General features: G+C 36.9%; 1 protein-coding gene across 1 annotated transcript in view; it reads right to left on the reverse strand.

Annotated features, from left to right (window-relative positions):
* Nucleotides 1-14,167, reverse strand: part of CSMD1 (CUB and Sushi multiple domains 1) — a 1,526,452-nt gene that overhangs the window by 308,262 nt on the left and 1,204,023 nt on the right. Inside the window, exons 24-25 of the mRNA XM_075202483.1 lie at nucleotides 2,904-3,095; nucleotides 2,147-2,273 (exon numbers count right to left, since the gene is read on the reverse strand). Coding sequence (XP_075058584.1) covers nucleotides 2,147-2,273; nucleotides 2,904-3,095 — 319 coding nt within the window. The remainder of the gene's footprint in view (nucleotides 1-2,146; nucleotides 2,274-2,903; nucleotides 3,096-14,167) is intronic.

Here is a 14,167-nt window from a genome sequence, read left to right on the forward strand (position 1 = left end):
GAAACAAGAACACACATGGCAGAGAAAAAAAGTTATTTTTATGTACAATATACAAGAAAAATGAACCTTCCAGATAATTATTCACAGCACATAACCTGGCTACAAACTGATTTTAAAACAGATTGCCCACTATTTGGGTCCCGCCATCCTGATCGAAATCAATAAAAATCTATATATTTGTGAACATTGGCTGAGTATATAATCCTATAGTTCATCTTGAGCATTCATTGGCTGGACTGATCTGTATGTGAGGGTAAACTGGAAACAAATCTGATCATTGCATGCTGAGATTGCACTTGCATGGACAGACTCACACTTTAAAAAGTCAATTTAATAGGACCTCATAGAGACATATTTTTTATGAACATATGTGTGTTGTTTTTATTTTTTTCCGATAATATATGTTAGGTGGTATTATGGTTAGCCTACTGTCTTACAACAAATACAAAGTGTTCAGTAATGCTTACACTGTGCATATGTAATGTACACAATAGACGGTTTAACATGATTATATAAAATGTTTACAAATAATACAATAGGCACAATTTTTTTCACAAAAATAACCTTTTCTCTGTATATTTGCAGTTGTTAATATGAGTGATAAGGTAAAATAAAATGTGTAAAACAGATAACAATAGAATAGTGCTAATGTGTGGCCATGTGAACACTGATAGAATGCTTGCTTAGATTCAATAATTGAAATGGTGCTCACATATCACACTAAACAGAGAGTCTATGCAAGGAAGAGGAGCAAATGCAAACATGCTAGAAACAAGAAACTCAAATACAAGAGAACACCCCTAGTGCAATTAAGTCAACTAATTTAACTAAATTCACCAAATGAACTGCACTAGGGTGTGTGGTTGCATTTCTGTTTCTTTTTTAGATGGGATGCGATACTAAAGATGATTGGAATACTGGAGACATTCACGTTAAAACACCTTCTCCCTGATTGGATTGATATAACTCGGACTGAGGTTATTTGGACTGGACTGGGCTATTGATTGAACACTATGGGCTTAATTCATTAAGGAAAGTAAAGCAAGAAAAAGGAGTAACTTTGCTCCTTGGAAAAACCATGTTGCATTGGAGGGGGGTGTAAATTTGAAATGTGATGCTAGATTTATAGTTGGGATAGGACATGTCTTAGATCACTTTTAAATATCAGTGTACAAATAAGCTATCAAGTATTTGTATGCTGCATGTAAAAACAGACAGTATTTAACTTACCGTATATACTCGAGTATAAGTCGACCCGAATATAAGCCGAGGCACCTAATTTTACTACATAAAACTGGGAAAACTTATTGACTCGAGTATAAGCCTAGGGTGGAAAAGAGCGCTAATTTAAAAACCTAAATAAAAATGATAGGTTCAATCTATGAAATCATTTTTAGCTAGATGACAAGGAACATTAATAAATGATTATAAAATCATTGGGTACAACCTAACCTAAATAAAGGGGTATATAAGGGGTAGGGATATAAATGTATGAACATGGTGGCTGTATTGTTTGTTCATTATGTAATTGCACTGTAAATTTAAAAAAAAAAAAAAAAGGAGAGAGAGAGAGAGAGAGAGAGAGAGAGATTTTTCACTTACCCGGCAGTGGAACGCATATGCGTTCCAACAACAGGAAGTTCGGTATTTGGAACGCAAGTTTGCGTTCCAAATGCCGAACTTCCTGTTGTTGGAACCATATGTAGAAGTTGACAGCCGAGGGACCGGACACCAGGTAAGTTCACCCGTGTATAAGCCGAGTGCCCTTTTTCAGCATACAAAAGTATGCTGAAAAACTCGGCTTATACACGAGTATATACGGTATGTACAAAATAACTAATTTGCACCCCTTGCATTGTAACATAGTTTTGTGCAGGAGAAAACGTTCTTTTTTTTTGCCTTACTTTCCTTAATGAATCACGCCCTGTAAGTTTGTCCTTCTCTATGCTAAGGGCGACCTATTTTTTTTATATAGTCACTTACATGAAAAGTGCACTAACAAGCAAAATGACATAATTCAAAACGCAACTATGTGCCAATGCGGGTAATGTCGATGATTTTCTCTAATTATCTTCAGTACAATGTTCCTTTAAGAACATTTTCAATGTAAATTTAATAAATAAAACTCTATTTTTGAATATGTTACCTAATAGTTTTCCCAGGATCTGCTTCAAGAATCCAAGTGCAATGTAGATTATTTTCATATGGTGCTGGGTAACATGGAGACAGAATGCGTCCTGATGCCACAGCATAAATTTGACCTCCACATTCAGCTGCACAATAAAATGTGTGTTAAAAAAAAATCAACATTTAAAGTTTATTAATCAACATCATTGGGAGTTAGCCTATATGCAAAGAAATGACACATATTTCTCTGTTTGCTCATGCACAGTTATATGTATCCATTAAGCAAACGCATGGTCCATCTACACAATTATGGTTGTCACTGAAATAGACTGTCCCATGCCAGTTATTCACTGTAACATGTATTTTTATTCATATAACACCGGAGAGTGAAAGTACAATCGAGCAATATTTTAAGTCAAGTATCAAGGTCCATTTATATGTTTAAAAGTTCTGCAATTAGGAACAACTTCAAACTATGCAGAAACCCTGCCACTTTCTAATCATTTAAATCTTGTTGTTACTTGTTAATTACTGTAGAGAGCACAGTATAGTATTCTCTACCTCACTAAACACAAGAGAAACAGCACAAAATATCATTCACAGCAATTAGTACCAGTCTAATAGATTATCATTTTTTTATGCTATTGAAGAGAATGGAGATTAGTTGTGTGAGCTGGGACATCTGTGGCACCACATGTCATGTACTAAATTCTTCTGCATAGGTAAAATAAGGAATCAATGGACAGCGCAATAAGCATATATCTCTTTCATATTACCTGTGCATGTAGGCAGAGGCTTATTCCACACTCTTCGATCTCCACTTAGACAGCTCAGTATGCTGCTTCCATGCATTGTGTATCCAGGATTGCAACTATACATAATAGTTGTATCAGCAAAATGACCTTCATCACGTATCTTGTAACCGTAGCTTGGTATCCCTGGGTCTTCACATTTTACTAGATCAAAGCCTAAAAGCATAAAGATCATGCACATAATTCAATAGTCATGTCAAACATTATTTTGTGCTTATTCTATTTCAACTCAGTGTCAGTTGTATAGCAAGCAAAATTATAATAATTTGTCCAAAATAGAATAATTAAAGTTTAGTGTGCTAAGACTTAATTACACACATACATCCTAAAAGTTTCCCATTGCTTAAATCTTCACAGAGCCCACGGAAAGAGAAAATTTTGATTTGTGCACCACCATTTCACCAAATTACAACAAAATATTACATTTTGTTATTGCTGAAAGGAAATACATTTTTGGTAATGTTTTAATTAGTGGACACATTTATTCAAACTTGTTTGCATTTTGTATCGAAAAAGTATGTTATACTTTGGATAAAATGTCCCAACTACCCTTTCTAAACTAAGCATAATAATTTCTAGCATTATAGAAAATATCCCTTTTCTTGCATCTGATTGGACAGAATGAAGACACACTTAGATCAAGCCAGAGTTATGTACTTTAATCAACCACCTGTTAACTTTTGTCTCATTTAATGCACTCTAACCCCTTTCTTTTCTTTGCTTAACTATGCCTAATACAGGTATATAATACAAGTATATAGCCCAGTGGCCTAGTTGTTAGCACTTCTGCCTCACAGCACTGGGGTCATGAGTTCAATTCCCGACCATGGCCTTATCTGTGTGGAGTTTGTATGTTCTCCCTGTGTTTGTGTGGGTTTCCGGGTGCTCCGGTTTCCTCCCACACTCCAAAAATATACTGGTAGGTTAATTGGCTGCTATCAAAATTGACCCTAGTCTCTCTTTCTGTGTCTGTCTGTGTGTGAGTGTGTGTCTATATTAAGGAATTTAGACTGTAAGCTCCAATGGGGCAGGGACTGATGTAAAGGAGTTCTCTGTACAGCGCTGCGGAATTAGTGGCGCTATATAAATAAATAATGATGATTATGATAGTTTAATGATATCCTTTTTGCATGCTGTAGCCATAGTTTTGTGCTATCCTTTTTGCATGCTGTAGGCACACCTAATGCATACCTCTCAACATCTGAATTGTGGGAGACAGCAATGCAAGGGTTCTAGCGCACCACAATACTAGGCTGCCCCCAACATAATTAATTATTTAATCTCTCAATATTTCCATTACATGTTTACAAAGACTGTGCAATGTTTCACCGCTGTGTGTGTAAGTACATAATGATGAAAAATTTCAGTTGATGCTTAACAAATGCAGTGTCCATTGCAGTTTAAGCACTGTGGCCTTGACTATAAAAGTTATATTGGAACCTAATTGAATAAGTAAAGTATGCTTTAAATTAAGAATTGATCTGTGCAAAATTAAAAAAGTCAACATGTGAATTACAAGTGCACGGACAACATTAACATTAGAAATTTATGATTTACTAATCTAAATCCTTTGGGAATATATTTATGTGAATGTTTTATTTTTAAATGCAAGCACTTTTGAATCCTATTGCTATTCACTTCAATCACACATTATTTTGTTTTAATCCCTGCAGTGAAAAAAGAACGTGTTCAGGTCACAGTAAAGCCTTTTTAATTATTTTTTACAACATTAACAATTTAACCTCACTTCTGTACTGGTATTTTTTAATAAAAAATATTGAATATTACCATGCAATCCTGAAGTCTATCCTTGGTAACGGATTCCAAAATTGTTATAGTACAATTTCATTGAACTTGCCAGTTTTCTAAGCTTTTTTTTTACTATACCTCTAATTTTATTTGCTAGAGAAATAAAATAATGTAATCTCCATTACTAGGTCATAAATGAGAAGGAAAGATAAGTTTAATAAATATCAGTCCAGGAACTAATCAGATTATATCCACTATGAATGTCTATCCATTCAATTATTTTAAACAATATTTAATATATTGCACATATTATATTTCCTTTATTGGACCTTTTTATGCTAATATACCAATCATTCTAGAACTTTTATTCATTTCTCCTGAGGGTTTATATTGGTCTAATAAATGGAACAAAATCCCTTTTTGATTTCATTTGGACACTAAGGGGCTCAGTTGAACACAAATTGCATTCTTGGTGTATAATACACTTTTTATATCTGAGCATGTGCAGAGTCCACTAGTTTCAAAAAGCAGAAGTAAAAACACAATTTGCATTCAAATTAACATATGCCCCTACATGTTCAAGGTTTTCAGTATTAGCCTTTTTTGATAAATCTTTTTTCTACAACTGTACTACACTAATTAATATTGTACTCCCTAATTATAATTGTATTTATTAGTTATAGGTCATAAAAACAGGGCACTTATATTTGTAATTGATAGCTAGAACATTCTACTACAACTACTTTTAGAACTCCCTGCACTTACCAGAATCCCTAGCAATAAACTTACATGTGATATTTATTATATTGCATTATATTCTATATATATTCTTATACTGTAGCAAGCTTGCTCTTGTATTTTCTGTGCTGTGGTCTGTTTTGAATATGTAGAAATGAAAAACTAAAATATAAACAATACTTTCTTTTCCAGGTGCAAGAACTGTGGTTTTGTATGCGCGCATGCTAAAACAACAAGAAAACAGCACAGACAAAACAAGGGTAAAAAAGCTAATAGTAACATAACAAACATTGGATGTAGTGGCAAAATATAGAGATTAATTAAGAATGTCACAGTGCTGTCAATAGAGATGAAGGAAGGAGACAGCAAAAAGACGCAGAGAGGTAAGTAAACTACTGTACGGGTTACATGGAACCGGGGATGGGGGGTGACTATATAGAATGGGGGAGGGGGGCAAATATTGGGTAGAGAATAATTTAAAAATGAAAGTGGGGCGAGAGAAGAAAAGAGGGGGGCCCTGTCTGTTATATTTGTACTGGGCCCTGCAATTTCTGATGGCAGCCCTGTACGCTATTCATTAGAAGGGTTTGCACTTAACCACTTATTTATTAACAAAGTGCAGTAACAAAATAAAAGGCAATGTAAATATGTGAAGGGTTATACTGTAAACCTAAAGCATCAACCATATTCAAAATGAACATAGCATCCACTGTATTTCACTAGCTTTTATTAACCAAGCAATAGCCTTTGAGTAAACGTCTCTTAGATATGTGTGCCCTTGTTTTATTTAAAAATTCCAAATATGCATAACATATAATAAAGGTCTTTGCTACCACTCAATCAGTGTCTTTATTGTCATCGCAACACCTGCTCACTTTGTACCATTCATTTCATGGAGGACAGCAGCCAGAAGTTCCTTTCCTGTGAACCTGCCTGCTGCTACTAATCCAAGTTGGCAATGAGGTGGGAGTTTAGCACTGGGCTATGATATCACAGTCCAGCACCACACTTCCAAGAGGAGAAGATGCTGCCTCACCTTCATTCCACACAGATTAAAAAGCGAGGAGCGGGACAGCGATGGGCAGGGACCTATGGAGCAAATGCTGGCCTTGACAGGATCTCAATTATAGTGCACAATGAATGTGCAGTGAGTGCACTCCGACAATATCAAGCATAGTTTCCCAGCTGAATTATTCACAAGTGTTAAGGGACATTTAGACTGCCTTTATTACATGTGCACCTGTGTGAACTTGAAGTTTTCTTAATATTTTATATTGCAAAATATGGGTGTGTAAATGTACTTGTCCACTGCAGTGCAACTGGAATACATGTACTGTGCCTTCTTCGTAGTTAGGAAGAAGAGTCCTCCCACATACAGTTCTAGCTGTCATTTCTTTAGTACAGTTTAGAAAATAAAAGCACATTTTTTTCATATCTACCAGTTTTCATAAATGTCTCTGAATGTCATCTGTAATCACCTTAGTGTTTAATAGGAATCCCTTCCTGATATTCAGCCTCACTTGGCTGCGGTGATAGTATATTGAAGCAGGTAAAGGTATTAATAAAAACTGAATTATACATGAAACTAACATGAAACTTGTTCATTCAATCAATATTTGTTATTGCTTTGTTCTTGGAATAAATGCCCCTTTAGAGAATAGCTGAGACTGTAATCTCTATAGCTCTTTTCAATAAGGGGCACATTTACCAAGGCATTTAAGATTGCTGGATCTATGTTAAAACTTTATCCCACATGTACATTTTTATTATTTTTAAATATGTGTATATTATCATTATATAATGTAGGCTCATCACACATTAATAGCTAGTACATGGAGAAATAAATTATTACAAAATTAATTGATATGTTCCCACTTCTTTTATATATTTTTTGTTTACGAACTAGCAAAATAATTGATTTTTTAAATAGAATTTTTTATGACTGGGGTGGATCCGGGGGTGTGAACAAAATACCATTTTTTGTAGCCATTTAAGCTAAATCATATAAAGACCAATGTACTATTAGATGTAGAAGTGGAAAGTATATTTCAAGTGGTCAAGCAGGGTTAGACTGAGTACATGAAAGACCTTGGTGGCAATGAGTATCAGCAAAGGGCATATTTCAGAGATATTGTGTAAGTTAAATGATTTGTTCACTCGATGCAAGTGTTAAAGGAGAGGCCACAGTCAAAGATACCCTCAGAACTCTTGCATGGGATGTAAATGTGCTATTGACAGTGTTAAAAAGGTGGATATAAGAATTGTGGCATTGGTGAAATACTTCCAGTCTTGTTTTGAAAATATTTAGTTCAGCATATTTTGGGACATCCAAACCGAAAATGAAAGGAAGAAAGGAAGGCTAGAACTTAGGTATGAAAGTTTTAAAAAGATGTAAACATTTTTTTTTTTTGGTGAGAAGTAAATGTATTAGTTGTTGATAATACCTACACATTAGATTAAGAATCAGTATAATGAAGGGTTAATAACAAAAATCAGCATATATACTGAGAGGTTAAGTTGCAGATTAATATGGAGTACAGGGATATAGTAAAACCAGAGGTTAAAAGCAAAAATTACTTGGAAATGAATTTTCAGGCTTGACAATAAAGGGAGTATTGCTTTTTAATAGTGAATTGTCTTTAAATAGGCTTAATGACAGATAAATATCATTAGGAATAAAAATTTACATAGACATTATACTGCCCACTAAGTAGCCAATGTGTCCATGGCAAACCTAGAGAGTTTAGCTTACCACAGACTAATAATAAAGTGGCCTTGTAAATTCTACCAAATCTGCAGACAGGAAATGTACCTAAGGCTATAGTATGCTATAGGCTAAGCAATAGCATACTAAATCCCTTCGCAATGTTGGCAGCAGTGTCAGACTTGGGCTCACTGTGGAATTGCAATGGTAGAGGCCCACCAGACGGAGTGTGGAAAGCCACCATTGAGGTGTTACCAGACACTAGAGAGGGCTTAGCTAGTGACATAGTGTAGTATATAAAGAATGCAGTGTATATAAAGAGTGTATACTTTGGGCCCCAGCCCTTCAATCGGGACAAAGTCTTTCTGCACTAGAATCAGAACAGTTGTAAACTGTTCTGCCCTCTCCTACCTGTTCTTGTATTGTACAGTACTTCTTGCTGCTGTTGTCTTAGGCTCATTTGCTGTTTGTCTGGATCCTGGAATGTTGGGATCCTGTTTAGATAGGTACATTAAAAATGGAAAGACTAGCAATGAGGGCACACTCTAGCCCCTTCCCCAACCAGTCCCAAAGTTAAAACAATAGCACCCATGTTTAATAATTAGGCCTCCCTTCCTGCAACCAGCCTTGACATTAAATTATTAATATTCACATTTACTAAATAAATATATCCCCATTGCAGACATTAAATTAGTAGTATTTGTATTTAATAAATACACATATACCCACCACAAGCAGTCCAGACATTAAATTATTAGTATTTGCATGTAATAAGTAAACCTATCACCCTCTCTAAAAAGCCCCAACACAAATTATCAGTATTCACACTGAATAAAATGCCTCCCTTCTCCCCAGACTCAGACACACATTCAATTATTAGCCCCCAAAGTACCCCAGCATTAAATTATGCTATAGGCACCACCATCACCCCACCAATAAATTAATATCACCTGCACACTGTTAAAATATTAGCTCCCCTCCTCACCATTAAATTAATAGCCCACACTCGCACCTAAGTTGCATTAAAATTACCTTCCCCTTTCTTCAGATCTGCCCCTTGTTGAAAATGGCTGAGTATATGCCCAATATATGTGCTTTCTAAAAAAAATTCACAATACATTTGTTTTGTGTGCCTTTAAGAATATAAGTGCAATAACACCGAAGTTTCCAAAACATTTAAAAAAAGTAACTTACATCAGTAATTGTCATCTGCTCTCCTCTATGTGGTCGGCAGGCAGGCTACTCTCCGCTCCTGTAAGCTGCCAGCATCGCAACGTCAATAGTTAATGTGTGTGACTCTTAAAGAAGGAGGTTCCAGTTAAAGAAGCAGGTACCACCTTTAACCTTGGGCCTGTGGATTACACATTTCGGATAGGGGATCAATCAACAGGGCTCGGATAGTTCCTGAGCTTTGTTCTGGACTTTTGCATAATGTATGGCTGTTATGTATTGAATTAGGAACTTACTTGGTTCTTGTTGGTTTGTAAGTGATGCATAACAAGTAGACATGGCACTGTTGGCTATTGCTTTATTGGCTTCAATTAGCCTATGGTAAATTACACTTTTGTTCACAGTATAATATTTTTCCTTGGGGTGTTGGGCCTCTCAGGATGCAGTTGGTGGGGCAGACAATTTAGTTCATGTTGAACATATACCTGCTGAACAGCAGCTGCATCTAGTTGCCTGACTGATTTCTCTTCATCACCCCTTTGCAAGCCGTTTCTGAAAATTGGCTGCCTAAAGTCATTTCATTTGTGAGGCTATTTCAACAAATTCTGCAAATACAGGTTGCTTTGCATTGTGCTTAAGTGACAAGTGTTTGCCACCCAGTAATTTGTTTTAAACCTAAATAAGTTAGAAGAGAATGTATCGACACAGCTTTTCTTCATTTGTTATCACTAGCACCAACATTATTTCTTTTCTTGTACAATGTACTAATCAATGTGGGGTTGTCTGATCATGGTTGCCCTTTTTGACTATGACAGCTGAAGTTGGTACACTTTCAGCCATATCTGACCACCTTTGATCATGGGACGAGAGTAAATGTTCATCTTCATCATCCTTCTGAGGATGACTGTCACATTATAGTACTGTCTCATCCTCAAACTGCTAGGAATAGTCACCGGCCCTTAGCTGTAATTTAAGATTACATTGTTTTGAGCACTGCTAGGACCTGACATATTGTCCTCAAAGTCTACAAACATGGGACAAAATAAATAAAGCTCTGTGTCATTATTTGAAAAAAAGAAATGATAGAGATTCACAAGTGTCATTATCATCTGATCTACGGACATGGACTAGATAGTCATTAATTATATCTACATAACCACATTGCTGGCTTAAGGGAATCTTGTCAAATTATTGTGGGTATTTTACTTCACACAAGGCAACATTCTCTAAAAAGTAACTGACAATCAATACAATAAACTTGTAAGTCCATGCATTGTAAGAAATAAACCAGTTGAGATGTCACTGTATTGTCAGGTATTAGTATGCTTAAATAGCAACTGTCACTAATGACAAGTACAGGCAAAATAGAATTTTAGTAAGTGAGTGGTAAAAAATACACAAATTGAAATGCCAATGTGTTTCCTCAGTATTTTTACCCCTACATAGATAATGGTATGTCTCGATACTGGGCCACCCTTCAGCTATTTACCCTAGCCAACATGCCCAGAGTTACACCGGCAAAGGTTCCAGCACCAAATCAGCACCCACTGGGCTAGCCTCAGCCTATCACCCACCCTCAGTACAGTGGACATGGGGACACACTTTCACACTCAGACAGTTATCCAGAAAAATATGTATGAAGTTTATTAATACAAGCATCAACTACAATTTCAAGATCTAACACAATACCTAATGGATATAACACAGCACATAACACACTACAGTGGATGTAACACAACATTCAAAATTGGGGAATGTAGAAAACCGATTGTGCAATTCATATAAATTGTATTGTTTGTATGTATGTATGAAGTGTTTAAAAACATGTACAATGGAGGATATGTTTCAATTTATGGATGGCACATTTCCTGGTATTTAATACTGTAAGGTATATATATCACCTTGAGAAAGACATTAAGTCGAAACGCGTTGGTAGGAGCAACATCAAGCTGGGAGACAAGTGGATACCTTCCGTGAAATTTAACATCAGATGGTGGGGAATTTGATCCAGTAGGTCCAGACAACTAAAGAACTATTTCTGTGATCATTTCCTGCTGACATCCTGTAGGAGTACCTGAACTCTCTATATTTTTGCTTTTATTGGTTTCTTTTATATATCTTTTTATATGTTGTCTAGTAATACAAATTTTATTGGGACATACTACAATAGATTTTCCCTTTCTCTTTTTCTTTTCTTTTTTACAATGTTCCATTCATGTGAGAACGTTGTTTATGTGAGAGGTGTCTGATATAAGAAGGAGATATTGCCTAGTTGCTCCCAAAGAAACCTTTGAGTGCTTATTATAAAGAAGGAAGTTAGTAAGTGAGATGTAACAGGGGAACAACATAGCAGCGGGAGACTTCTTGAGTTGTCATGCTTAATGCTTTAGCACCAATCTTTATATTGTAAGTGCATGCACATAAGGGAATTACTACTCGTCTGGCACTGGTGGCGGAACATTATTTTCAGAGAAAATTTAAAGGGACCACTCACTGCGGGATTAATTCACAGAGTGTGGACATTTTAGATAGCAAGAGTGAAATATTTTAACAAAATTACACTATATATTCTTGTTGTTTCATTTTTTATGTGCTTGGATCAATATATTCATCAAGAGAGCAAAATGAAGAATTCTACTACATGCAAATATAAGCATTCCTTTATTATTATTATTATTATTATTATAATTATTATTATTATTATTGTAGATTTGTAAGGTGCCACAGTGGTCTGCAACGCCATACAGTAGGGAAAACAGTACATACAAAAAACAGGGACATACAAGGTAGACAAAATAAATATAAACATGAAACAAAAGGTATGAAGGACCCTTCTCATCAGAGAGCTTACATTCTAAATGGAAGAGGGCACAGATGAAACAAGAGGCGCAAATGTAGCTCAAAGTGGAGATTGGGACAGTTGAGAGGCTGCATTAGTATGAATAGTGTTATCAAGGAAAAGGTCACCTCTCTAAAAGAGATGGGTTTTCAAAGAGCATCTAAAGATATGAAGGCTGTGGGAAAGTCTAATTGAGCGTGGTAGGGAATTCCATAAGTGGGGAGCAGTACAGGAGATGCCTTGTAGGCGGGAGTGAGAGGTGTAACCAGAGACGAGACAAGGTGAAGGTCAGAGGTAGATCTAAGTGGGCGGTAGGGAGTGCATTTTGATTTGAGAGTTGAGATATATACAGGAGTAGTGTTGTTGAGGGCTTTGGGTGAGTAATTTGAATTTGCTTCTGGAGGACACAGGGAGCCAGTGTAGGGATTTGCAAAGTGGTGCAGCAGTTGTGGAGCAGTGAGAGAGGAAGATCAGTCTTCCAGCAGCATTTAGGATGAATTGAAGTGTGGATATATGGGTGTCAGGAATGCCAAATAGCAGGAGGTTGCAATAGTTAAGACGGGAGATGATGAGAGAATGGATAAGAGTTTTGGTAGCATGTTGAGTAAGAAAAGGGACATATTCTGGCAATGTTTTTAAGGTGGAGTAGACAGGACTGTGAGAGAGTCTGGATGTGAGGAATAAAGCAGAGGGCAGAGTCAAGTGTGACACCAAGGCAGTGGGCTTGGGAGACTGAGGAAATTGTGGTGTTATTGACAGTGAGGGAGATTTGAGGGCAGGTGTTGACTCTGGCAGGAGGGAAGATAGCAAGCTCAGTTTTGGACAAGTTGAGCTTTAGGTAGTGTTGGGACATCCATGTGGAGATAACAGAATGACAGTTGGTTCCACGAGATAGTACAGAAGGAGAGAGGTCAGGGAATGAGATATAGATTTGGGTGTCATTAGCATAAAAGTGGTGTTGGAGGCCGAATCAGCAAAACAGTGCCTCAAGAGAAGAGGTGTACAATGAAAAAAGTAAAGGGCCAAGAACAGAGCCTTGAGGGACCCCAACAGATAGTGGCAGTGCAGGGGAGGATGTGCCAGAGGTAGAAACACTAAAGGAGCGGTTTGATCGGTAGGAAGTGAACCAGAAAAGAACTGTGTCACAAAGGCCAATGGAGTGAAGGGTGTGTAGGAGAAGAGGGTGATCAACAGTATCAAAAGCAGCAGAAAGATCCAGGATAATGGGTATGGAGAAATGACCCTTAGATTTTGCAGTAAGTAAATCATTGGTCACTTTTGTGAGAGCAGTTTCAGTGGAAAGTTGGTGGGAAGAAGCCTGATTGCAGAGAGTCCAGAATGGAATGAGAGGAGAAAAATTGAGACAGGCGTTTGTACACTAATTGCTCAAGTAGTTTGGAGACAAAGGGGAGGAGAGAAATAGGGCAGTAGTTGGAAAGAGAGGCTGGATTGAGAGATGGTTTCTTTATAATAGGTGAGATGAGTGCATGTTTAAAGATGGATGGAAATGTGCCAGTGGAGAGAGACAGGTTGAAGAGGTGCGTTAGAGGTGGGCATGCAGTGGAGGAGAGGGAGCGGAGAAGTTGGAAGGTAATAGGGTCGAGTGGACAGGCTATAGACTGAGATGATAAAATGAGTGCAGAGACTTCAGTCTTCAGTTACTAGAGAGAACGAATTAAGGGTGAATTGGGGAGTGTAGGTAAAGGTGGGTAGAGTGAGTGTAGTGAGTGGAATTTGGCATGAGAAAATATCTCATCGAATGGTGTCAATTTTGTCTTTGAAAAGGGTGGCAAAATCATGGGCAGTGATGGAGGAAGGAGGAGGAGGTGCAAGTGGGCAGAAAAGTGAGTTGAAGGTGGCAAAGAGGTGACGTGGGTTAGAAGACTGGGTGGATATTAGAAATTTGAAGAATGTTTGTTTGGCAATTGAAACGGCAGTGCTGTAAAATGAAAGGATGAATTATAGTGGAGGAAATCGGGATAGGAACGAGATTTCCTCCAGTGGCACTCTGCAGTGCAGGAGCACTTT

This window comes from Mixophyes fleayi, chromosome 3 (genome assembly GCF_038048845.1).
Source record: "Mixophyes fleayi isolate aMixFle1 chromosome 3, aMixFle1.hap1, whole genome shotgun sequence".
Taxonomy (NCBI): Eukaryota; Metazoa; Chordata; class Amphibia; order Anura; family Limnodynastidae; genus Mixophyes; species Mixophyes fleayi.